Raw genomic sequence first — 27473 nt, forward strand, 5'->3', positions numbered from 1 at the left:
AGTTTGTTTTTGTATAGCAAAAAACTAATGGTCCAGATACTCTAAGAGTTTTGTCCCAAGCTGTGGAGGTTAATGTTGTTTTTCTCTTCAGGACCACCAAGCTTTTTCTGGCAATGCAGCAGAGGAAAATTGTACATAAGACTATAAGGGCACACATATGTTGAGATATTGGTGTAAGGTTTTGACTGGTGGAATCAACATGTCCTGCCAGTGGAAAAATGATGGTCTTCTGGACTCTCTAAGTAGAGCAAGGAGAATTGTCAGCTTGGTAGACAGTGTACCAAGGCCCTTTGCCCTTGTTTTACTTCCTTTGTTATCAGGCTATCAATGTAATCCACCTGATCCAGAGTGCAAGGGTATACATTCCCTTCCCCATAATGATCTTTCCTTGGCAATTCCATTGCAGAGCAATCTAGCATTCTATGTTTTCTCTTTCAACGTGTGTTGTGCCTGATATACACTGGAGGTATCCCTGTTTATTCCAATAGTGTGTTGGTTGGTCAGTCTGTGGCTATTGAAGTTTCCCAAACTTCTCATCAGAAATTTGGTTCTCATCAGAAGTATGGCGCTCTCTGACCTCCTACCTAGAGAGCTTTTCCCACTTGAAGTCTAAAGCAGGAGTGGGAAGGAAATATGATCCCAGTCTTCGATCACACATAGGCTCTTTCTTCAACAGTTAAGAGCCCTCATGAGTGGGGGGAACACAAAACACACCATTCGTAGGTGGTGCATCATTCAAGTCTAAAATTGTGAAAAATGTATATGGCAATATCCTGGGAAAACCCCATCCCAGGACTAATGATCATAAGTCCTAAACAAGCTGACTCCGAAGGATGTCCTGGAATATTCTCATAATTTACACCTTTTCCCGAATTGACACATTGTATTTTTTCTAAAATGTGAAAAATATAAAACCTTTCCTGCTAAATAAAGTTCAGTTTTGGCCTGGCTTTAGCTCTTCTATCCCATCTCTAGGATACTCACTAAATTAGCGTTCTCTTCTCGCCAGGCCCAGTGCACCACATGGACGTAATGCATTTCAGAGCTATAGCAGCATACAATCTTGTCAATTTAGGCACTTACACTGTGTAAATGTCACATGGATAGAACTCACACAAGACCAAGTGCAGGAATCAGAAATATTGCATTATTAATAATACATTCTCAAATAACTTCATACAAATTCAAATCAGAGAGGAATATTTCAGATAATCAAGTCACTCTGATACACAATTTATGCTGCGTTTCTTCAAATATCTAAAACTTTGGGGAGTATACATGGTTATATCTTAGGACTCATTGTCAGTGAAATTGCTCTCCCACCCTCGCAGCTCCACCATTAAGTGAGGTGCCCCTGCCCCTGAACTCTTGAGTGTTGGTGATCGAGGCCCTCCTCCACCCGCAGGTTTCCCTGCGCTCATCCCTGGTGGTCCAGTGGACCTCTGTCTCCTTTCTCTCACTCTGCTCCTTCACTCGTTTTTCTACCTTTTCTATCTTTCACCTTTCTGCACCTTTCTGCATCTAAGCTCTTTTGTGCCTTATTTCTGCCCATTTTCCCTTTCTCTCCCTCTGCTCCTTCACTCATTTTCACTCGTTTTTCTACCCTTTCTATCTTTCACCTTTCTGCACCTCTGCTCTTTTGTGCCTTATTTCTGCCCATTTTCCCTCTCTCTCCCTCTGCTCCTTCACTCGTTTTCACTCGTTTTTCTAACCTTTCTATCTTTCACCTTTCTGCTCTTTTCTGCATCTCTGCTCTTTTGTGCCTTATTTCTGCTTATTTTCCCTTTTTTCTTTATCCCTTCTTTCCTCCCTTTACCTTTCCCCGCCGCTGCTGCCCCCGCGGCCCCTCCCCCCGCGGCCCCTCCCCCCAGCGCGACCAGCCCAATCCAGCTCCCCTCCCCGCTTCCGCCTCCCAGCTGTCCAGCCCTCCCCGACCCCTACTTAATGGCAGCCACTGCGGGGACAGGCGAGCAAGACCACTGACTCATTGTCAGTGAAATTGCTCTCCCACCCTCGCAGCTCCACCATTAAGTGAGGTGCCCCTGCCCCTGCACTCTTGAGTGTTGGTGATCGAGGCCCTCCTCCACCCGCAGGTTTCCCTGCGCCTCATCCCTGGTGGTCCAGTGGACCTCTGTCTCCTTTCTCTCACTCTGCTCCTTCACTCGTTTTTCTACCCTTTCTATCTTTCACCTTTCTGCACCTTTCTGCATCTCTGCTCTTTTGTGCCTTATTTCTGCTTATTTTCCCTTTTTTCTTTATCCCTTCTTTCCTCCCTTTACCTTTCCCCGCCGCTGCTGCCCCCGCGGCCCCTCCCCCCCTGTGCGACCGGCCCAATTCAGCTCCCCGCCCCGCTCCCGCCTCCCAGCTGTCCAGCCCTCCCCGACCCCTACTTAATGGCGGCCACTGCGCCCGTCCGCGACCCGTCCGCGACCAGCACCAGGAACCCTGGACCTCCGCCAACGCTACGACCCAGTAGCACTCCACCCAGGCTGCAACAACAACTGCAAGCTAGCATCACCAACCGACAACCATGGACCCTTCAGCTGTCACCGCTGCCGGCACACCTGCAGCACCGCCAAGAACACGGATCCAGCACAACCCGCCCCCAAGAACACAACCGAACCGAAGACCCTGCAATGCATCCTCCTCAACGTCCGATCCCTCCACAAACACGCCACAGAAATCTGGGACCTCTTCGACAGCACCACCCCGGACATAGCATTCTTCACCGAAACCTGGACCAACACCACCTCGGGACCGGACATCGCCATCGCCATCGCCATCCCCCAAGGATACAAGTTCTCCAGGAAGGACCGCCCCACCCACCCAGGAGGAGGAATCGCCATCGTCCACAAATCCAGCCTCCGCCTGAGCACACTCCCTGACGAGTCCACAGAACTGATGGAACACCTTCACTTCAAGATACTGGCCAGCCCCACCGCCGCCCTCCGAGGAACCGACATCTACCGACCCCCTGGACCCTGCAGACCCTTCGCCAACTCCATCACGGACATTATCTCCCCGCAGGCCATCGCATCCACCAACTACACCCTGCTGGGAGACCTCAACTTCCACCTCGACAATTAACTGGACCCCAACACCACATGCCTCCTGGACAACCTCCACAACATTGGACTCTGCCAGATCATGACCGAGCCCACGCACTCAGCAGGACACACCCTCGACCCCCTCTTCACTACAGGAAACTCCATCACCTTCAGCCACACCACCGAACTCTCATGGACTGACCATCGTTGCATCCACTTCACCTTCAGAACGCCCACCATCCACAGACACCAGTACCTGCTTCCACAAAGAAACTGGACCAAAATCACCGACGAGCAGCTCACCTCCTCACTCAACAACTCCACCCCAACCATCGCGGAAAACGACGACCCCAACACCGCAGCCCGAACCCTGCATAGATGGATCTCGGACAGCACCAACACCATAGCCCCCCTCAAGAAAAACAACAATACCCGTGCCAAGAAAGCCAGATGGTTTACCACCGAACTTCGAGAGTCCAGGCGCACATGCCGCCGCCTCAAAAAGGCCTGGAGAAACAGCAAATCCACAGAAGCCCACAACAACTTCAGAGCCGCCACCAACGCCCACCATCAACTCATCAGAGAAACGAGGAAAAAAGCGATTGAAGACAGAATCTCCACCCACGCACACAACAGCAAGGAACTCTTCAGCATCAGCTAAGGAGTTCGCCCAACCCACCAGCGAGTCTACCGACATCCCTCCCTCACAAGACCTCTGCGACAAACTCAGCACCTTTTTCCACCACAAAATCAAGAGCATCTACGACAACTTCAACGAAGACAACCAACACACTGAACCCTCACCAACCACCCCCGACACCCGGAAACCAGCGATTGATGACTGGACAGCCCTCACCACCGAAGACACACTGAAGACAATGAAGTTAATCCACTCAGGGGCCCCCACGGACCCCTGCCCCCACCACATCTTCAACAGAGCCGCCGACACCATCGCACCCATGCTCCGCCACACCATCAACCACTCCCTGGCGACCGCCTCGTTCCCCGACGACTGGAAACACGCCGAGGTCAACCCCCTCCTAAAGAAACCCTCAGTGGACCCCACCGACCTCAAAAACTACAGACCCATCTCCCTGCTCCCTTTCCCAGCGAAAGTTATCGAGAAAGCCATCAACAGCCAACTCGCCACATTCATTGAAGAACACAACATCCTCGACTCCTCCCAATCCGGCTTCAGAAAAAAACACAGTACGGAAACCGCCCTCCTCGCCACAACAGACGACATCTGCACCCTACTGGACAAAGGAGAAACAGTAGCCCTCATCCTCCTAGACCTATCAGCGGCGTTTGACACAGTCTCCCACTGCACCCTAATACGCAGACTCTACGACGCAGGAATCCAGGACAAGGCCCTCGACTGGATCTGCTCCTTCCTCTCCGGCAGGACGCAACGGGTCAGACTCCCCCCTTTCCTCTCAGACCCCACACCTACCACCTGCGGAGTCCCCCAGGGCTCCTCCCTCAGCCCGACGCTCTTCAACGTCTACATGGCTCCACTTGCCCCCATCGTCAGAACCTACGGACTCAACATCATGTCATACGCAGACGACACCCAGCTCATCCTCTCCCTATCCAACGAGCCCAACACCACCAGACGCAACTTTCGAGAAGGCATGGAAGCCGTCGCCAAATGGATGAAAAACAGCTGCCTACAACTAAACACCAACAAAACAGAAGTACTCATCATGGGCCCAAACCCCGATGCCTGAAACAACACCTGGTGGCCCACCGCCCTCGGAAACCCGCCAACCCCCACAGACCACGCACGCAACCTGGGAATCATCCTGGACTCCGAGCTCAAAATGGACCGCCAGATCAACTCTGTCTCATCTTCCTGCTTCCACACCCTCCGCCTCCTTCGTAAGACCTTCAAATGGATCCCCCTCGAACACCGAAAGACAGACTCACGCCCTGGTCACCAGCAGACTCGACTACGGCAACGCACTCTATGCCGGAAATCAACAAAAACCTCATCTGCAAGCTACAGAACATCCAGAACGCCGCCGCAAGACTGGTCCTCAACCTGCCAAAACACTGCCACATCTCTCAGCACCTGCGCACACCCACTGGCTCCCCGTCGAGGCGAGAATCACCTTTAAGATGCTCACCCATGCACACAAGGCCCTCCACGGCACCAGACCAGCATACCTGAACAGCCGGCTCAAATTCCAAGCAGCCCAAAGGACCCTACGATCAGCCCAGCTCTCCTACGCCGTAGTCCCCCGCACCAGAAAGACCGGATCGGGAGGCCGCTCCGTCCCCTTCCTCGCAGCCAAAGCATGGAACGCCCTTCCGCTCCACCTCAGACAGACAACATCGCTCCCCATCTTCGCAAGAAACCTCAAAACCTGGCTCTTCGACAGATCCCCTCCTTGATGGAATGGAACCTGCACCCCCACACCCCTAGCGTCTTGAGACCCTTACGGGTGAGTAGTCGCGCTTTAACAAACTCCTGATTGATTGATTGATTGAGGTCTAGACAACAATAGGATCTCTTACAGGTACCTTACGACTACAATTGATAATTAATCTATTAGACATCGCAGCTGCGGATGACTTTATCCTCCATTTGAGTCCTTCTCCAACTGGTTGGTGTCATTCACAATTTATAAGTAGTGGTTCCGAAGCAGTAAATCGTTCCAAATCATGTCCTGATGAAGATGGACTATATTTGTGGAAGCCTCAAAGATGAGGAATAGTCATAAATGTTGGCACTTAATGGCCAAACGCTCTAGTAGCCTGAAAACAGAAAATAGTTTCCATTTGCAGCCCCAAATCTGGGAGGAATATTTTGGGAGATTGTATGTAACCCCGGGGGGGGAAGTAAAACTAGATTCATGGGAAGCCCCGCTCTACTTGCCCTTAATGGAGGATATATCCATTACTGTTGAGGAGACTATTCTGTCCATAAACTCAATCCAGAAAGGAACGGCCCCTGGTTTGGACAACCTGCCCAGAGATATGTATAGAGCAGAGCCTGAAATATAGGGGGTATTACTAACTAGAGTATTCAATGCCATCCTGGAAGGGAGAGAGGTCCCACTGTCCTGGAGGGGTGCTGAAATCATCCCCATCTTTAAGCAAGGAGAAAAGGGCTCCCCTGAAAATTACAGACCCATCAGTCTCATTGATGTCTCCCCAAAAATCTTTGGGAAGGTTATACTATCTAGAATCCAACAGTGGATGGAGAATAATCATGTACTCTCCGACCTCCAGGCGGGCTTCAGGGAGTCCACGAGCACAACGGATCAGGTCCTCAGATTCCTTATGTTAATTTGGAAGGAAGTGGTCATCAATAGAGGTCACCTGGACGTTGTGTTCGTGGACCTAAAAACAGCTTTTGAATCTATTAATAGAACCCAACTGTGGTCCGTTCTGAGGGATATGGGTCTACCACCATACCTGCTTAACATCTTGGTCCGCCTGCATGTAAACAACTTTTCAAAGGTTAGATGGAATTCGAATGGTGGACTCACGGGCAACATAAACATTCAATAAGGTGTCCATCAGGGGTGCGTCCTGGATCCTACTCCATTCACACTCTTTGTGAATGGAGTTATAGATGAGCTTTTCAATTGTGATGGAGATCCCCCTAAAATGGCAGGTAGAACGGTCCCCTGTTTGCTATTTGCAGATGACACCCTACTGATTGCAAGAACGCCAAGGGGAATCCAGAACCTCCTCAATAGATTTGAGGGGGCCTGTAATTCTAGGGGGCTTGTATTCAATTGCAGTAAGACCAAATATATGGTATTCAACCCCTATAAGCACCAAAAGGGAAAGTGTCTTCTCAACTCCCAAAGTTTGGAACGGGTAAAATCTTTTGACTATCTTGGGGTTAGAATCAATGAAAATCTAGCCTGGTCGGACCAGATAGAAAAGAGCAGTCTAACACTCCAACATGTAGATAGTGCAATAAACAAGAGGGTCAAAGCTTCTCCATACAGGCCAATATCGCCATTGATAGAACTTCACAGAGCAAAAGGGCTAGGTGCAGCGCTCTATGGAGCGGAACTCTGGGGTCTAGAAAACCTAAAAGGTCTAGTCTTAGCAGAAAATAGGTTCATCAGGATAATTTGAAATCTACCTATGAACACCCCTCTTTTACCCTTGAGACTTGACCTTGGCCTTAGAAGCAAAAGAATCACCTTGATGCCTATTCACAGTTTAGGAATGTACAAACAATATAAAAAACCATATAGAAAAACTTATATCTTTGTGTTATTTATTACAAATGCAATTTCATACATATGAAGTTACAAATACAAGTGATGTATGTTCTAAAATCAAAATACAGATACACAGTGTAAAAATCACAAATAAAATATAACTAATACATAATCAATTATGACCCGCATAATCAAACCGACAGACAGAAACATGTACAACATAACATTTGTTTGATACTACATGTACATTCGAAATCCTATATATACACTTAGTCATATACAAAGATGAAATCTGTATTACAACACCAGTGCTGGATCCTTGAATTGTACTTAAAGAGAGCGTCGGCCTTAGATACATTGCCCATTTTGCGATCTTGAGGGTACTAATTTTTTGGATCAGGATCTGGGTCAACAACTCTCAAGTCCCTCTTAGAAGCTGCTTAATGGAGCTAATCAACCTCCACAAAATAAATGGCCATGTTAAATGGCTTGGAGGGATCAGAGACTGGTTTTTATAAAATTAGTATGGGTTTTGTCTGGGACTCCCCAGAAGGCATTAAGAAAGAGATGGTCTCCACACTGAAAAAGAGGTTCTGGGACTTCCAAAACCAGTGCATTTTAAATTTGAATGACCATGGTACACTGACCTCTGCCTTTTTCGAAATAAACCCCAGCTATAGCTTTGAACTGTTTCTTGATGAGGTCGAACCACCCCAGGCGAGAATGTTGTTTTTACAATTCAGATCTGGTACCCTTCCCCTAAATCCAGTAAAGAGTAAATGGGGAAATGATTTACTCCTCTCGACATGTCCTATGTGTCATTCTGCTATAGAGACTAGTAGTCACTTTATTCTTTACTACACAGCTTATGCAGACTTTCGTAGGAATTGGATTGCACCAATCTGTCGCCTGCTATCATGTCGAAGCCCAGCAGATGCAATGAGAATTTTTAAATCAGAGTCTACTAGATGGCTGGTCTTTGCACTTTCGAGATTTTTGTTATATGCCTGGTGGAGGAGAGCGAAGACTATGAAAAACTGCCTAGCTGGAAAATTGTGATTATAAACTGTGATAAGAAAGGCATCTGTAAAAAGGCAAACAAACTGTGATCAACAGTATAGTAAGCAATGCACTTTTGCTTGTGAATATATTATAGGGATCGTGTTTTAACAGGTTTTAAACTTATACAGTGGTGTTTCTCCTTCTTTTTTTTTAGTTTAAAAAGCTTTATTGAGTTGAAGTAAGCAATGTAAAACATCAGTACAATAGCACAAATAAAGAGCGATACGAGGTAAAAGAACTGTGGGGAAAAATGTGCCAAGAAACAAGAAGGGCCCCAAAAGGGGAAAGCACTGTACAAAGAAAAAATGCTTTTATAACTTTTCATTTTGTGGGGAAGGAAGAGAGAAAGAAAGAGGGGAGAAGAGAAAAAAAGAGGAGATAGAAGGGGAACAGCAGTAGAAAAATATAAGGGAAGGAAAGTAAAGAGGCATGAAAAAAGAGAAGTTCACAGCAATAATAATAACAGTAATACTAAATATAATACTAAATATAACCATAACATATAATCAAGAGGCACTTTTAGATAAAAATACTGTTAAAGGGGACCAAAGTAAGTCATGTTTTATCAACAATGGAATAGAAGAAGCACATGCACGATCTAGTCTGTGATGATGGCAGAGTAAATTCCACCAAGCATTATAAACCACGTTTGTAGTGTCTTTCCAATTTGTTGTTATAATTTGAAAAGCAATAGCCATGCAAAGATCAATAAATTTACGAGTATGGAGTGGGACATCCCAAACTGGGGCCAAACCACCCAGGAATACAGAAGAAATAACAAAAGGAACATTAGTAGCTAAAATCTTATTAAGTGTGGACCAAATGCGGGACCACATAAGGTGGACCTTAGGGCAAAGAAAAAACATATGAACAAAATCACCAGGAGAACATGAACAGGACCAACACTTCTTATTGTCTAGCAATTTAAATTTAAACAAATCACAGGGAGTATAATATAATCTATTATAAAAAAATTAAGGGTTTGTGTGGTACTAGCGGAGCGAGAGGTGGAATGAAGTTTGGACCAAATAGAGTCCCAGGTAAGTGAAGGGAAAGTGTGATTGAGGTCTGATTCCCAGAGAAGTTCAAGAGTAGTTTTGGGCCTATCAGGAAGTGGGGGAGAGAGTATTTTATAAATAGCCGAGGCCTTAAGGGGAACCTGAAAGTTAGGTGGAGAAGCAAGGAGGGGAGGTGAAGAGGACGAAGGAGTATTGTTGAGGATAATAGTGGATAGTTTGGGCAGAAGTTCATGAAAGTGTGTGCAGTATTTATTAGAGATACCAAAGGAATCACGAAGTGCTGAAAAGGTTAATAAGGAATTATTAGAAATAAGATGTTGGTAAGTGAGAATTCCTTTGTCAATCCATTCCTTCTAAAAGAGCGCACGATTACGTAATTTTAAAGATTTATTATACCAAAGTGGAGTATTCATATGAAGGGTAGATGATAAAGAAAATGATCGAAAGAGGGCAAGTGTTAAAGCTTTGGAGTGTTTAGAAATAGGAGAAAGCAGCTTAGGAGGTGGTTGAGTGAGATTGGAGGCAGTAAGGAAGGAGAAGGGGTGAAGTTGAGCCAGTTCCAGAGAGCTCCAAGCCGTAGTAGGAGGAGACAAGGATTCAAGAAGAAAAGGCCAAATTTGCTTGAGAGTAAAAGCAGAATGAAAGCGTGAGATATTGGGGAAATTAACACCACCGAGATGTTTAGGTTGTTGAAGACGGAGGAGAGAAACTCGAGCCTTGCGCTTATTCCAAAGGAATTTGGAAAAAAGACTATTGATAGACTTAAAAAAGAAATGGGGGAGAGAGATAGGAAGCATAGAGAGACAGAAGTTCACAATAGGAAGGAGCATCATTTTAATAGTGGAGAGACGACCCCACCAGGAAAGAAAAAGAGGGGACCAGCGTTCTATAAGAGAAGAGAGCTTTTTAAGGATATCGGAGTGATTAATTTTGATAGTGTTAACATAGAAAACGCCAAGACATTTGATAGAACCAGAGTTCCATTGGAAACCAGAACCGTGAAACATGTGAGGGAGGCAAAATTTATTGAGGGGAAGGACTTCAGTTTTATCAATATTTAATTTATATCCAGAAACAGAGGAGTATTGATGTAATAAAGAAAAGAAAGCGGGAAGGGCAACAGCAGGGTTAGAAATGTAAAGCAAAATATCATCTGCATAAGCGGTAAACTTAATCTCAGCATCTTTATAAAGAAAGCCAGAATAGGAAGGGGATTGTCGAATTTTCTCAAGGAAAAGGTTCGAGTGCCAGAATAAAGAGAAGGGGGGAAAGAGGACAACCTTGTCTGGTACCTCTATGAAGGGGAAAATAATCGGATTGCATACCATTAAGCCATATAGAAGTAGAAGGAGCAGAATAAAGCAACTGAACAAATTTAAGAAAAGTGGGACTGAAACCGTGCCAGCGAAGGGCGCCAAACATAAAATCCCAGTTGACACGGTCAAACGCCTTCTCGGCGTCTAGAGTAATGGCAGCCAAAGGGATATCCGTTTTAGCAGAAAGATGAATGATATTAAGAAGGGTTCTAGAATTGTCTGTAATGGACCTTCCTTTAACAAAGCCGGATTGATGAATGTTAACCAAATCGGGGACAATGGAATTAAGCCGTAAAGCCAGAATTTTCGCATACAATTTACAATCAGTATTAATGAGGGAGATGGGTCGGTAATTTTTACATAGAGAAGGGTCCTTATCTTTCTTGGGGAGAAGAACTAGCATAGCCTGCGTAAAAGAACCTTTAGATTCACCCGAAGAGAGAAAATGGTTAATTAACTGAAGAAAATAAGGAATCAAGATAGATTTAAATTGGAGAAAGAAACGTACAGTAAAGCCATCAGGGCCAGGTGTCTTATCTTTGGGGAGAAGGGAGAGAGCAGCAAGGATTTCCTTTTCTGAAATCGGGGCATCAAGAAAAGAAAAATTCAACAAAGGATTGGGAGATTTAGGGACAGAATTAAAGAAAGAATCTAATTGCTCTGCAGAGGGGGAAGACTCAGGAGTATAAAGAGAGGAGTAAAATTGAACAAAGTAATCCAGAATTTTGGCGTCAGAAGACTGAAGCAAGCCTTGTGGATCTTTAATCGAGACTATTTTCGATTTTTGTTTTTTAATTTTGAGATAATTTGCCAGAGCCCTGCCAGCTTTATTGCGACCACCGTATATCTTCGCATTAAATTGAAGAAGCTGATTAGAGGCCGATTCCCAGGAATGTTTATTAAATTGCAGTTTAGCGGAAATGAGAGAAGACAGAGATTCAGGAGAGTTGGAAGTGTAGTAAAGATGCTCTAGTTCTTTAATGCGTTGTAGATAGGAGGAAGCTTGGAACAGCGCTTTCTTTTTTTTACGTGAAACAAAATCAATAATACAACCCCGGGCAGTAGCTTTAAAAGCATCCCATAGAAAGTGAAAGTCAGAGGTGGAGGGTAAGTTAGTAGTGAAAAAGTCATCCATAAAATGAGTGAAGTGTTCAATGAAAGTGGGATCAAGTAAAAGGGAGTTATTAAAGCGCCATCTGCGGGCCTGAGGCGTGGGAGAGGGGTAATCCATACCCAAAATAACTGGGGCATGATCTGAGATGAGGATAGAGCCTAATTCTGAGTTGGTCATAAATTGGAAAGCATGGTGGGAGAGAAAAATATAATCAATACGGGAAAGGGAATTATGTACAGGGGAAAAAAAGGAAAATTCCAGAGAGTCAGGGTGGGACAACCTCCATGAATCTATAAGGCCTCTGGAGGAGATGGCTTTGTGGAAGGACTTTTGCATTTTGTTGGGAATGTAGCGAGCTTGTGATTTGCGGTCTAAAAAAGGGTCCATCAATTGATTACAATCCCCCCCAACAATCAAATCATCATTAGCATTAGAAGAGAGAAGGGAGGAGAAATCATTCCAAAAGGAGGAATCAATGCCATTCGGACCATAGACATTGCAGAGAGAGAGATGAACATCATTAACAATGCAATCAAGGAGCAGCCACCTGCCATTAGCGTCAACAGTTTCATTTAGAATTTGAACCGACAAGGCTTTATGAAATAAAATAACAACACCATTTTTGTGATTAATAGCAGGAGAGCAAAAAACAGCCCCAACCCATTGTCTACGTAACATCGATAACTCTTGAGTAGAAAGATGTGTTTCTTGTAAAAAGGCAATTTGACATTTTAAACGAGCAAGATGAGATAAAACACGTTGTTTTTTTATAGGGTTACGAAGACCCTTAACATTCCAGGAAATGAGTCGGAAACTTTTCATATGAGGAGATTAAAGGAAAGTAGAAAGAGAGAGTAATACAGGTAAAAAAAAGGAGAATATATAGAGAAAAGAGCAAAGAGAGATAGAAAATAGCTAGATGAAGGAACAAGAAGAACGATGGAAATAGGAGAGGAGCCCAAGTAGAGAGAGCAAAAGGAAAAAGGAGCAAGGTCATCATAGGGAAGTGAAATGAGAAGAAGTGAAGAGATACAAATGGAGGAGAAAAGGAATGAGTGACTAACATCACAGTGCCAAAAGAAAGGAGGAAGGAAGCAAAGTAAGGTGGATAAAGTCGAAAAAGCCGAATAGGGCAAAAAAGGAAAGAAAAGGAGGGGAAAGTGAAGCAAGAAGGAGGAAAGAGGGAGCCTAAAGCAACCCAAAAGAAGACAGCGAAAAGAAGGACGGCAAAAAGAACCAAGATGGTTCTAGCCATACAGAACATGTAACAAAGAAAAACAATGAAGTGAGAGCGGGAGCGACAAAAAAAGACGACCAAATAGAAGGGAATAAGTCAAGAACACAGTCCCAAGAACGAAAGAGAAAGAGCCTAGGGAGAGAGGAAAAAAATGTACAGAGAACCTGGAACTGGGTACGACATAAGGAAAAATGAAGGAGACTTACCAAACAGATATGCAGGAAAAAACAGCATACTGGGATGACGGAAACGTACGATAAAACATAACAATGCAGAGGAAGACTATCGAGACATCAGGGAATGCACCTAAGAAGTAATGGAAACAAAAAAAATAAAGGGAGGTGATGAGAGGAGAAACAATAAATCCAATCAGACAATTAAAGAAACACAGACAGGAAACTATCAAATAAATGAAATGTAGTGCTGAAAAATAAAGGGAAAAAAGAACAACACGTATCAGAGCACGAAAAGGTGCAGCAAAAATTTTGAAGACAAAAGGAAGAAACAAATAAACATTAAGTGCCGCTGTGTTCCATAGAATCCTCTTTGTGAGTATTGATGAACTTCCGCAGGTCTGCTGGATCATCGAAGCTGAAAGACCTTTCTTTGTATGTGACATTGAAGAAACATGGATGAATAAGCCCGTATCTAGCATTCATGGCACGAAGCGTGGGACGCAAGTCCAAAAATTCCTTGCGACGGGCAGCAATCAGCTTTGATACATCCTGGGAGAAAAATAACTTGTGACCGGACCACACCAGCTGCTTGTGCTGCTTAGCTGAATGAAGAATAGTCATTAAGTCAGAGTAGAGGAGAAAATATGCAATAATACCCCTGGGTTTTGAGGAAGCAGAAGAATTTTTAGAGCCAAGGCGGTGCGCTCTCTGAATATTAACGTCCAGATGTCTAGGGATACCAGTGATAGGCAGTACTTGGGACTTCAGAAAATGGATGATATCAGACCCCTCCGAATTTTCTGGAACACCATAAATACGCAGGTTGTTGCGCCTATTTCGATTTTCCAAATCCTCAGAGGTCTTTTTGAGGAATTCAACTTCTTTGGTGAGAGTGGCGACCTTGGCGGCAACATCTCTGGCATCACTTATCTGCTGCTCGACATCAGTTACTCGTTTGTCTAGAGTAGACCATTTCTCGTCAAGTCTCTGAAGAGTTGTGGTAGTATCCGCCATGAAGGGGCGAATGTGACGAAGTTCCTCCATAATATCCTCAAGCGTCACAGGAGATGGAGACTTGGAAGGCGAAGGAGGGACTTTTTTAGGGCGCTTGCCAGTAGATGTGGGGTCTTTGCGCGTTGTAGCTGCCACAGAGGAGGCCTTGGAATTCTGTGTGGGTTCCATTGCATAGGCGTGAGAAGCTCGCTAAAAGAGATGGAGCAGGCAGCTCATAGAAATGCGCCAGCAAAAAGGAGATATACAGAGGCCACCACAGAAGGTCAAAAAACGTAATCAAGAAAGGCAGTAAATGCGTAGAGCAAGCAGGAGCTCATGCAAAGCAGCTGAGGTAGCAGGTTTAAATGTTATACTGCAAATCTCTGGAGGAGGGGAACCGTAGATAATTGAGAAAAAGCCTTAGACAGCATACAGGCCATTGACAAGAGGCAAGGGCATTGGACCATGTCAATAAAAATAAAAAGAAAGCAGATTAATTCCCCCTTCGCCACGAGAAAACAAAATGCCGGCCATTATCCAAGAAATTAACTCCCACATGTAAATCTGCGAAAAGGAGCACGTAAAAGGCAGCAGTCCCACAACAGTGTAGCCAGCAGCTAGAGCAGTCCCTTCTGAAGAAAAACGCCAAGAAAACTAAGTTGGTTCATGTAAAAATTGCAGCAGAACTGTAGAAAATGTAGGGGGAAAAAAACAAAATGGCGGCCGTTCACGGAAAAGTCAGTTTTTACCTCAGTGCGCCATGAATGGAGGAGCACCAGGAGCCACAAGCATATCTGCGGATGCAGGAGAACTTCCGACGTCCAAATCTGCCGTGGAAAGAGGGAAAAGCCGACTAGAAACGGTCCCTTCAATCTCGGAGCGCCGCCGAAGTTGCGGAGCTCACGGAGGAGCGGCCATCTTGGCTGCCGCGTCGCGCGCTCTCTCCGTGTTTCTCCTTCCTAATTCTTTTTATGATGTAATTGATCTTAACTATGAATTGTGATGTTTTTACTTTGTTATAGTCATACAAATGATCCAATAAAATTGTACTTACTTTACTTACTATATTTGATGGCAAATCAAAACACTGATGAGTATTGGGTTGACCGACCATAGCAAAACGTTGCACCCAGTGTGCATTGAAAGGACAGGCTAACAACTAAACTGAGCCCAACATTGAGAACAATGTTTGTGCCATATCCCATTATCGTAAGTGCATTTTTAAAAAAATGTTGTCTTTTTAATGTGTGGAGTGCAAAACAGAGATGGTTGTTTTAATTTTGTTGATTTCAATAATGCATTTATTTTTTACGCAGTATTTTATTATTTTAGTAACAACATCTGATGTTTAGGCATAATTGCTAGAAAATATAATACAGTTTTGACCTACAGTTCTAATTAATATAAAGCTTGGTAGATTTTGTTTTTTATGACCATCTATTTGGCATTAGTACAGTGGGCCATTTGTGATGAAGGAATGTGTGTGGACAAATGTTTTTATTTCCTATTGATATTCGACAGTTTCTGTCTGTTACTGATGTTTGCCATTCAAAGAACTTTGCTGGCCAGCTCTGATCTGCACACATTCTTAAATTATTCTAATTTCCTTACTAAGTAAAATACTAATTTCCAAATGTAGTTGTACAAGACCTGTAATCCTGTTTTATACATGCAGTCTGTTTCACGAAACATATTCTCTGTTTCATGGCACCCTTTAATATATATTTGTTGCAGACGAGATTGCCATGAAGGGATTTATAGTAGTGATATTTTTCAGAGTTGAAGAGGAAGAGGGCCACGGGTTATAAATAAACATTCTAGGATGTATAGGGCGCAGCAAATCAACCATGAGGGTCTCAAGGGCCTAGGGTTGTTTACCCCTTAATGGTGATTTGTTCAATCAATGAAAATGTAGGGAAAGCAAGGAGAAGGCACTCAAAAACCATAGTAAAGCAAGGAGCAAGCAGTGAAAATGAGGGAAAAGCAAGGAGAAAGCAATCAGAAACAGGGAATAAGCAAAGGGAAGACAGACGCAAGAGCAATGCAGCAGCACGGGGGGGAGCTGGGAATGAGACCTGCTCAATGGCTTCGCTCTGAGGCCTCCACAAGTAGGACCTGGGAAGAGGGAAGGTGCTGAGAGGCAGTGGGAGGAACTTGGCGGGAGGCGGGAAAACAAGCATCAGGCAGGAGCAACAATAAGGCAAAAACAAGGAGAAAACAATAAAAGTGTGGGGAAAGCAAGAAAAAGACACACACTGGGGAAAAAGCAAGGAGAAAACAGTGAGAATGAGGGAGAAGGCAATCAGAAAATAGGGCTGCGGAAGGAGAATGCCGGAAAAAACAAGGGGAAAGCCCATAAAAAACGGGGGAGAAGCAAAGTGAGGACAGGCACATGAGCAATGCAACAGCATGGGGAGCGATGAGCCTGGGACCTGCTCAATGGGGTCGTGCTGCAGCCCCCACTAAGTAGGTCCGGGGAGGAGGGAGGGGCACTGGGTGGCGGGAGAACGGGCTACTGGAGGGAGTGGAAATGAGGGAAACACAAGTAGAAACCAATGAAAATGTAGGGAAAGCAAAGAGCAGGCACTCAAAAAATGGGTAAAAAGCAAGGAGAAAACAGTCAAAAGGAGCGAATAGCAAGGAGAAGGCACTGAAACGTGGATGAAAAAGCAAGGAAAATGCAGTGAGAATGAAGGAAAAGCATGGAGAAAGCACTCAAATAACGGGAAAAAGTAGGAGAAAGTACAGAAAAATGATGGAAAAGCAAAGAGAAATCTCTCAGAAAACGGGGAAGAAGCAAGGGGAAAACAGGCGCAAGTGATACAGCAGCATGGAGAGAACTGTGCCTGGGACCATTATAATAAAACTGCACTTTAAACTATTTCTGATTAAACTGCTCAAAACCTACAGGAGCTTTGGAGTGCATTTTATACATGGGATATAGACCCCCTGCCATACGTGATAAGGAGATTGCAAATCACCAAGGAGTTCCATTACCACATAAAGGCATGAGCCTGAAACAGGTGTTTCTCTATAAGGTTATAGAAGTCAGACAAGACATAAAATATTGTTATCTTGCACAGCAGTGGCTACTTTATTCCATATTATTAATGATCGCACATCACCTTTCCCACAACCCACTTGTGCATATCTCTTTCATATGAAAGAGAGAGCATGTTTGCAAACATGAAGAATAAAAATAGAATGTCTAATGCAAATTAAACTCATCAAACAAACTGTTAGATGTTTATTGGAAGCAGCTTAATACAAGTGGACTTTTTTTTAAAAAGGTGCAGAAGCTCGCAATGTGTAGTAACATGCAGAAAGATTCGTAATCTAAGAAGTGCAAAAAACAAGCATGTTGCAATAAATATCTCCTTTCCTTTTGCCAATGTACAGCTAGAAAAAATAAAGCAGAAGAAAAAAAATCAATGTTTCCTTTTCATTTTTTAAACTGCTGCTCTGTGACCTGCCTGACTTGCCCTTCTGCTCACTGCTGTGCAAATACTCATTACACACTAGTCCACCTGTCCCTACATTATATAGTGACTCCTAAGGATTCCGGCCTAAAAAGTTTGGAAAAGGAAATTTGTTGTTTTGAATGCTTGTTAGCCATTCCTTTTCCAAGTAAAAGGGTATCTCCCTCTACATTTTGTCATTTCTTTAAAATCGGCCAAGGGTATGTCACAAGTAGCCGATTACAATGAAATTAGAGATGTTTTTACACAAGGATTGCAGAATCCCATGTATTGTAAATGAACCCTGTTGCAAATAGGCATCAAAAGACCTTTGGCACATCAAGGAAACTCTCACTCCAAAACTGAACATGTCATGCGTTTTTGTTAATTGCAAGCACTGCAAAAAAGATGTATGTGCATGTCAGCAGAAATACAGCACGTGAAACAACAGGGTAAAAGCTCTTGCTCTGACACAGAAACTAGATCGATTATTCAAATGGTCAACCTTGTTCCTGAAATAACTGAAGCCCTACAGTTGAAGAGTTCTACTTGATCCAGCTACAGCCTTCAGGAATGGTCATAAATGGGCCTTCTGATTTAGAAGGTGGCTTTATCCATCAGTGTTTGACTCTACTCCGAAGTGACCCCTGCCTAGCCTGTTCGCTCAGGCAGAGCTAGTGTTTTCCTACTGATACAACTCTGATCAGAAGGGATCCTAATTCACTCTGTAGTGGCTATCTCTTAACCAGCAATTGATGTATGATGAAGGGTTGACGTGTAATCCAGAAACAGTGAGCCTTCAAAATTTGAAAGGGTTCTGTCTGTTTCAGAAGTAGAAGTTGCTTGGCTTAGTAGCACTACCTCACATTGTAAAATATGTTTGAAGTCTGCCCAATCCTTGATGTGGCAGAGGTTGCCATCTATGTTTAGAAATAAGCACTGCCAGATTCCAGAAAGAAATTTGCTTCCACATATTCAGAAACAACCTACTTTGAAATGCCTACACTGGGACCTACATTTGCCCCTATTTGACAGCAGCATCTTTTGGTGCTGCTAGAAGAGTGAGTATACATGCAACACCACAATCTGTCAAACAACAGATTTCAGACTTCCCAACTTTGCCCTTACAATTATTATCAACATTACTGTCTGCATTCAGACCCTTCAGTTCTCTAGGTACAGGGTTAGTGTGAATACTATGGCTGTTTTCTGGAGTATGTGAGCAGCACCAATTGGTCTCGCCCCAAAATCTGCCTGCATTGTCTCTTGACCTGTATCCATACTTGGGGAGAGAAGCTTAGGGAGGGAACCAGAGAAGCCAGTTCGCACCCCCACCCAGAAAGACATTTCAGCCCATTTGTACAATGAACCTTTGGCTGGACATGTCCAGGTAAGCAGGAAAACTGCTCTATTCGTTTCCCCATTTGCCTAGGTGAGGGGTTGTTACTCTTTGCCATTCTTCTCTTGTAGGTATTACTGCAGGGTTGAAATAAAACCTCCTGCTCAGGGTTGTGCAAACTGATACAGATGACAACAATGTAGTCAATACTAATTATGTCAGATATTTCTGGTGCATTTAACAACATTGACCATCCATGTTTCATCTAGGCATTGTAGGAGGTCGGTGTGCAGACAGTGGGTCAACTCTTTTCTGTTTGACAGGTAGTAGACATTACTTAACCATCATATCAGTCAATGGCAAAGCCAAGAGATCAAGTATCCCCTAGGGGTCTGCAATCTAATATCTGCTATACAAAAAAATGACATGCAGAATACTTAACCAAAAATCTAACATCGGTGTAGAGTATAATTTTTCATGTGTGTAGGTGATACATACCAGATCCTTAGGAAGAACAGTAACACATCTATCACTTGATTGAAAAGTATTCAGAATATTATTAAATTACAATTGCTGGACTATTCCTCCACCAAGAATTCATGTTTGGCAACCACAACTTTACCAAGTACTCCACTGTCTAGCTGCCACATGCTGGAGACGTTTGGCTGTATATCTAATTAGGGTTACCCTTAAATGTATGGAACACTCTAACTCTGTTTCTGCCTACTGAGATTCCAAATCCCTTCTTCAAATGCCACGTATGGCTGTGTAACCCGGCAAGGCCTAGCATATTGACTAATTGGTTTCCTCCGTGCTATGCTATGTTATTGGCATTTTGTGGAATTACCAGATTTACCTATGATGATGTTTTATCTGTATAGTCAAATTTTCACGCAGGGTGTTATGCCTCATTCTTTCCCCATTGCTTTTGGAATGATAAGGCCATTTTTTTAAATTATAATATAACTTTTTTTTAAGTTCATCTCAGATGACGTTTGATATTTCTTGTGGATTCACATATTGGCCAAACCATCGAATCTTCCAATTATACTCATAAAAATGAAACAGGGAGTGTTAAAATTCAAAATAAATATTAAATTCATAGTCAGAGACAAATGTGGAAGTGACATTTATACAAGCTGCCATGTAATGACAATCAAATATCAGCTCTTTGTGTCTTTAACTGTTCCCATTGGTATTGGGATACTCACATGTTCTTTCATTAATTTTATTTATAATGTAAATTTTAAAATTCAGAACCCGAAGCCGCAGCCAATTTTCAATTTAATGAGATGATGTATGATTCTCAGGAGATAAGTGCAAGTTTTCTAAAACTCGTTGGATACCGGTTAAACTGTGAGCAAATACTGATGACTTTTGCAAACACGAATCTCTTACTGTGTACATAAAAGAATCATTGCTGAATGTTTCAGACAGTTAATTCCACTGAGATTGCCCACGACAGCTGAATTGTAATATTTGTACAACATGATTTTCAGAAAACCGTGGCAGCGCCTATTTTTCTATTCCAAATGAATTTCATGTGTTCAGTGCATTTAATAACAAAAGACATCAAAGATATTGAACACAAGAGATCCTTAATCTTGTTCATTTTTTTAAATAAATACAAAACGTGTTTTTTTCACTGTACAGTTGTACCTAACGTAATTTAGATTAGCGATATTCACACAGGTTGTACATCATATTTTGACTACAAATTCATCATGCCTATCAATAGTTTTAAACAAAATCAGGGGTCTCCATTATCTAATTACATTTGTTCTTCGTACAAAATCTGTGTAGCGGCCATGAAAACCCCAACTTTCTCACCAAATGCATCTGCCCCAGTCTCCTGGAATATATGTCGGCGATGCCCACTGGCAAACACCACCTCAAATTAAACACAGGGAAGTTCATTATAGTGAACCAGCCATGTCACAAAACAATGTTGTGCCTCCAGTACTTTCATTTGTTGGTACTATCGTCCATATTAAATTAATCGAGTTGTGTTTGTAGTATTTGAAGATGACATGGGTAAATCTGGCAGCAATATTTTAATGTGTTAACCTTAATTGGCAGACTCCATAATATTATAACGATGGTGCATAAATGAGTCAGCTTTGTTAACTAAGTGGACTAATATATCACCTGCCGGAAGTTATGTTTATTCTCATGATCACAAGTTCTAATCCTGGTGAGCCCACCCATTATTTCATCCCTCTGTGGTTGATAAAATGAGTACCATTGAGTTGGGTGGCAAGAAAATGTTAGTTAGCACCAAGATGCCCCATGGGGTGAACATGTGCCTTACAAATGCAGGTTATACAATGTGTTTTTCAATGCTTCCTCAATACATAATTGAATTGAAAGAAATTTGACAGCGATTCACAGCAACAGACTATACCACAACCAACACAGATTTGTTTACATCAATCCCGCAGACAAATTAAAAGTTTGTCGACATGAAACTGTTTATGGGACATTGGCTCCGATTTCCAGATTGGTGGACAGTGTACTCCACCACAAACCTGGTAGAATACCCTGACTGCCAAACAGATGGTTCACCAGCTTTATTTAGAGTCTGGTAGACTGTCATGTTTCACCAGGGGTGCCACCACTGGCTCCGCTGTTGGAACTCTTACACCGATGGCCTGATCGAATTGCGAACAAAGCGGTACAAAAGGGTGTGGTGATGGACAAAGCATCTGAACCAATCAAACACTCACACCCAGTCAACAGATCTGGGTTTGATCCATCACCGTTCTTTAGCCCACTCTGCCACCCCAGTTCAGACATGGCCATATGCAAATCAGTCTGACCCTGTGACTCATGGGAACAGTCAAGCCTGAACTGCCAAGCCAAGCCTTCCCTGGAGCGGATTCAAGCGTCCTAGGACCGGTTTATGGACTTGCGGCCATTGGTGGAGTTTTGGATAAATAAGGTAGATGAGGCTTAAATAGATGATAGATGCTAGATGCTGATCGTTGGTAGGACTGTACAACAAAGTGTTTGTGTGTGTGTGTGCGTGTACAGTGTACAGATATGTTAGTGTTATCCATAAAGAATAAGGTGTTCTTCCAACGGAGTCTTGAAGGAGGTGTCAATCAAGACAAAGGGATTTTCTGCCTCAAAGACATTTCGAGTGTTGTGTGACAGTATATGAAACGTACAAACCTCCATGCAATCTACCAACATCTGCATAATTTATTTTAAAATTACTATCATTGGGGCAAACCTTTCCTATGTGTTTGATCTCAAGCAGAGAGGAGTCTGTCCTTGTGTTGAATGTCTTGAAAACATTCTGAATATAAGCAAGTTTGCAACAGAAATCAAACGCAAATTCTGACTTTCCTCTTGGAGAATACATGAAAGGCACTGTCTAGCAACAAGAGCCAAAAGGAACAATCTTCGGTGCAGGCAGCATACAGAACAAGGGCAGAGAAGATCGAAACACAGGCTTTCATCATGCAGTCAGTGGTCCTGAAAGGGATAGCTCGAAGAGGAACGCTGCCTGGGGTAAACACAGACCTCTATTTGTATTTGTATTTATTGAAGTTTGAAGCCCGTCGGACAGAAGTAGAAAAAGGCAGAGAAACAAAGCAAAGCGGCAGGAGCAGCCAAGTCAAACAGGAGATTTCCAGCACTGAAATGATGAAGAAGTAGCAGCCAGAACATGCTGCAGAAAAGTAAACAAAAATCAAACAAAAGTAGCAGCCAGGCCACTAGACAACTGCTTAATATCTCACTTTTAGGCCCCCAGTCTTCTCCTGATGTACAGAAAGGAGCCTGCTTACAACTGTGACAAGGGGAAAGAAGCACAGGAGGGCTTTAATTTCTATTAACCGCAGAATAATTTATGAAGATGCCACTTTGTGTCCCCTTTCATCACATCCCAAGGCAGTGCATTGCTGAGTTAGGCTGGGGGTGAGGCACAATCTGTGGCAAGGAAAGGGAAATGAATCATATGTTGCATAGAGGTATATGAATGACATTTTATTAAGACTCTTGTAAGTGAAATCAAACGTATACATTGGACACAGAGGAAGAGGAATGATAATGCGCTATATCATCAGTGGTACAATTTTAGAAGTCAAATACATTTACAGATGGGGCAATTAAAAGTGATCGGATTATAAGGCATGGTAAAGTCGCACGCGCCAGATAGCCTAGTTTAATAATCTGGAATGGGGAATAACATGGAAAAATTGGTATTACCCCAATGTTTTCCTGAAGTGTATTTCATATTCCAAGCATAGTTCCACCTGACGTTTGGAGGTAGATTTGACCCCAGGAATGCTGGGGAACTTGCAATCGCATTTCTTCTGAATATTGAAACAACCATCAGCAAAGACCTATCTGTGAGGCTAGGCAAGATACAGCATAATACACCGTATTATTTTCTCTCAACTGAGAGGAAAGCTGGAAAAAAAACCCTAGGGGACGATGAAGCAGGCAAAGCTAAGAAGCCACAAGGAGATGACAGGTTATCTATTAAGAGACTAATTCCCAGATGGGACTTCCAAGGAAGCTGTATTCATGAAAATATCACTTGTCAAAAGAGGTCACTAATCCCTGGTATCACCTAAAGAAGACCAACTCCCTAGAATGCATAAACATAGATCAAGACATAACTAGAAGACGCCAACATGATTTTGTAATTCTGTATGAAAAAAAGCTTTTCAAAATGACTGTACGCATGCACATATATCCAAGCAAAGGTGGCCATGTTTGAAAGTTGTTTCCCATATAGCATACAAAAACAAGCGCTTGCAATGCAATAGGTCTCGCATTTGTTAGAGTTGAAGCTATTGGCATTGTAAATGACGAGGCCTTTTATTTATCTGTTTTGATAATTAACACATAAATAAAAGGCATTTTTAAAGAAGTGACCGCCATTGTCCCGGCTGCTCGTAAAGTGAAAGCACACATGGCGCGCTGAATGTTGCAGGAAAGCATGCCGTGCCTGTAGTAGGAAAAATGTATTAAGGAAAATAGAAAAGAATGCAGAAGCATTGCCAAATGCAATAGTGGTGCAGCCGGATATCAACAGGCCAGACATAGCCAAAATGTCTGTAGTTTTGATGTATTGCTCTGACAGGGGCACTTACCAGCACTTTGCATATTTCTTCATTAAACACTACATTAAACCACTTTTTCTTAAATGTTTTGTTTGCATTTTTGTATGTATTTCATCACATTGTTGTTTAGAAGTTACATCTGTTGTAATGCTAGTTTGCCTTAAAATGATTTGTAGCTGTGATTCAATCTTGATGTGCTGAAGAAAATAAATCAGTGCACATGATACATTTAATTTTGGTTTTGACTTGGCCCGGAGTGTACCATCTGTCTCCATTATGGATATTTATATTTACAGAGTTGAAATTAATGAGAATTTTCTGTTTCGATGAGCAAACTCACAATGATGTTAAGATTCTGTGAGTTACAAAGAATGAAAGTAGTTGATTAATAAAATCAGCTTACACAATGAACATTCACCCACATTTGAGATCCTGGTAATGGAGCACGCCCAGTATAAGAATGATATCTACTCTATATTCCCATATTGGAATCAAGACATATTTTTAAATCAAAGTCTGCAAACACATAGTATTCAGAGTACAATGCTAAACAGAAATAGAGGTCCTGAAAAGCAAAACTTACTTTCCTCCACCAAATTGAAGGATCTTGGGGCTATTTACAAAGACCACTTACTCCTTTACATAATTTACATGTGTAATTTACTCTTACATTTTTTAACAACTTTACACTCAAATTTTGGAAATAGCCAAAAAGTAGTAAACTAATTCAAAAGTGTAAATTATTCAAACGTGTCATTGCAGCACAAGGTTCCGGCACAACATGGACTTTTGAGTGCGGCACATGTTATGCCCCATTGTGTGCATCCACATAAGTTTGAGGCACAGGTGGGACTGTGCCAGGCCGTTATAGAGGTGGAACAGCCATTAGCAGTCTGGCGGAGAGGAAACTCATAATATGCTAAGAGGGACCCTGGTGGTCCCCCCAAGCATATTACGGCCTCTGACTACAGCTCTTACGCCAGGGAATGGTGGTTCCCTGGCAGAGCCGGCGGTCCTAGTGCGATCCGACTGTCCGAGTTGTAATCGGGCAGTCGGTCCACTGGTGCGGCAGCAGCTGGATCCACCACAACATCGCCACCACAAATATGGCGGTATTCAGACCACCAGACTCGTAATCTGGCCCAAAGGATTCACAGAGATGATGTTTTAGGGTTAGGGCTCTTGGCATAATGCTTTTTGCTCATTTTTAGAAAGGAATAGGGGGTAATTCCAAACTGATCATAGAGGGCTTCTAGTATATCCGGATATCCTGAAAAATGTATTTAAGTATGCTTTTACGGCAGTAGATCATACCTGGCGAGGATGCATTTTCTACTGCACTGCTAAATAGGTGAAACATAGGAGGAAGTGGAGATGTTTGCTAGCTACACCTCACGCTCAGAATGAAGAGGACACAGTAGATACCCATAACATGAGATCCATGCTTGTAGACTTGTATGACATCTTCTCAACTAGAGGATGATTCTCACATTTTGAATTCTTCTTTTTTTCTTTCAGTCTCAACAGAAATGCATTGTGATCTTTGCATTGGTTTGCTGCTTTGCCGTCCTTGTTGCGCTAATCTTTTCTGCAGTGGATATTGTGGGAGAGGATGAAGATGGACTATCAGAAGATAACTGTCAGAATAAGTGTCGGTAAGAGGTAACAAACAAAACTTCTCCTTTGAGGTGTGATTTTAAAGTTAACCCAGTGTAGTTAGTGCCACAGGAGGTTCTATGTAGTACTTGTTTAATTTTTTAAAGGAGTAACGTGTAATAAAACTAGAAAGCAGGTTGAATTAAAAAAAACTATTCAGACTATTTGCATGAGAAGTCGTGTTAACATCTTTTAGGTAGGTGATAAGAAAATGTGCATGACATCTGCATTATTGCAGCAACAGATAAACAGTCACCACTGTTGGATGTAGGGACTTCCCGGGTCATCAATATGCGATTTTCTCATGAGATACAGATGCAAAAATCATGAAAATGTTGAGAAGATTTAGACAGGCTCTACAACTTTGGGAAGTTACACGCTTTGCAGACATTGTTTGGGAAATGTTTCCCCTGTTAGAGCGAAATAGAAACTGCAAGCATAAGTGAAAAGTCTTATTCAGATGTAATGGTCAGGTTTTTTTTTTATCTCTGTCATTTTTATTTGTGTAAAGTGCCCAGCGCGCACTATTGTGGATTTGCAAAGTTTTTAACCTTCACTGGTGGGCATAGATTTCTGCAAAAAATGTTTCATAGAAGAAATTGGCAGGTAATGTTTTTATAGGCTAATGCTTATGTTTTGTGCGTTTTTTTCTGTTGCAACAGCTTTCACTTATTGCCAGTGTTATAAAGCAGTACGTGTGTTAATGCAAAGTTACCAACATTAGCCTACTCATAATTCTAAGCTCACTGACAGATACAGTCAGACTGTGAAGCACAGCAAAGTCATTACACATACATACAAGTGCACATCGACTGTATCAATTAAAAAAATGAAAATATTTTAATGAAAAACAGAACAGTGACAAATACAAAAAGAAGAATTGATTAGGATTATTCATTCATTCTACACTAACCCATACTACAGAATGCCATGATTGGAAAATTAGGTTTCATCCCTGCCCCTAGCCCTAAACCAAACCCTGCATTACCGAATATATACATTTTTGCTGAGCTTGGTCACCATAGTGATTTTTTATGGTTTTCACTTCAAAATCAAGAGAATAATTTATGGCGTGGTAGGTTGTTTGCCATCAGTCTGGGTGGTGCAGTACTTGAGATTACTGATTTTCACTCTTGCTAAAATTAGGGGAAATCTGCTGATTCTCCCAAAAACTCTAGCCACATATATACTCTTCAATCTCTGTATCAATAACATCTTGGTAGAGTATCTGGAGTCCAATGACCTACTTTGTGCCTCCCAGACGGGATTCCGCCCTCAACATGGCACCGAAACTGCTTTACTTGCAGTAACGGAAGAAACAAGATCTGTGCTGGACCAGGGAGGGAAGGCAGCCATTATATTATTAGATCTCAGTGCCGCGTTCGACACGGTTAACCATGCCACATTATTACATCGTCTAAAAGGCATGGGCGTGTCGGGCGCGGCCCTGAAATGGCTGACCTCCTTCCTGGATGAGCGCTTCTTCCAGGTGTTTGAGGGCGAGGTAGCATCCTCGAAACACCCTCTGAGCTGCGGGGTTCCTCAGGGCTCGGCCCTGAGCCCCACGCTCTTTAATGTCTACATGAGTCCTCTGGCAGGGATAGTACAGCCCTTCGGTGTGCGTATTATCACCTACGCGGATGATACCCAACTTGTGGTCTCCCTGGATCACACGGAGGGTTCATCCAACACCTTAGGGCCCTGTCTAGAGGCAGTAGCCAAGTGGATGCATTCCTCATGTCTCAGACTCAACGGGGAGAAGACGGAGATTATGCTACTGGGCAACCC

General features: G+C 42.9%; 1 protein-coding gene across 1 annotated transcript in view; it reads left to right on the forward strand.

Moving 5' to 3' along the window:
- Positions 1 to 27473, forward strand: part of PLD5 (phospholipase D family member 5) — a 1381847-nt gene that overhangs the window by 366737 nt on the left and 987637 nt on the right. Inside the window, exon 2 of the mRNA XM_078646903.1 lies at positions 25548 to 25684. Within this exon, the coding sequence (XP_078503029.1) occupies positions 25548 to 25684 (137 nt within the window). The remainder of the gene's footprint in view (positions 1 to 25547; positions 25685 to 27473) is intronic.

The sequence above is a fragment of the Lissotriton helveticus genome, chromosome 6 (genome assembly GCF_964261635.1).
Source record: "Lissotriton helveticus chromosome 6, aLisHel1.1, whole genome shotgun sequence".
In the NCBI taxonomy this organism is placed as follows: domain Eukaryota; kingdom Metazoa; phylum Chordata; class Amphibia; order Caudata; family Salamandridae; genus Lissotriton; species Lissotriton helveticus.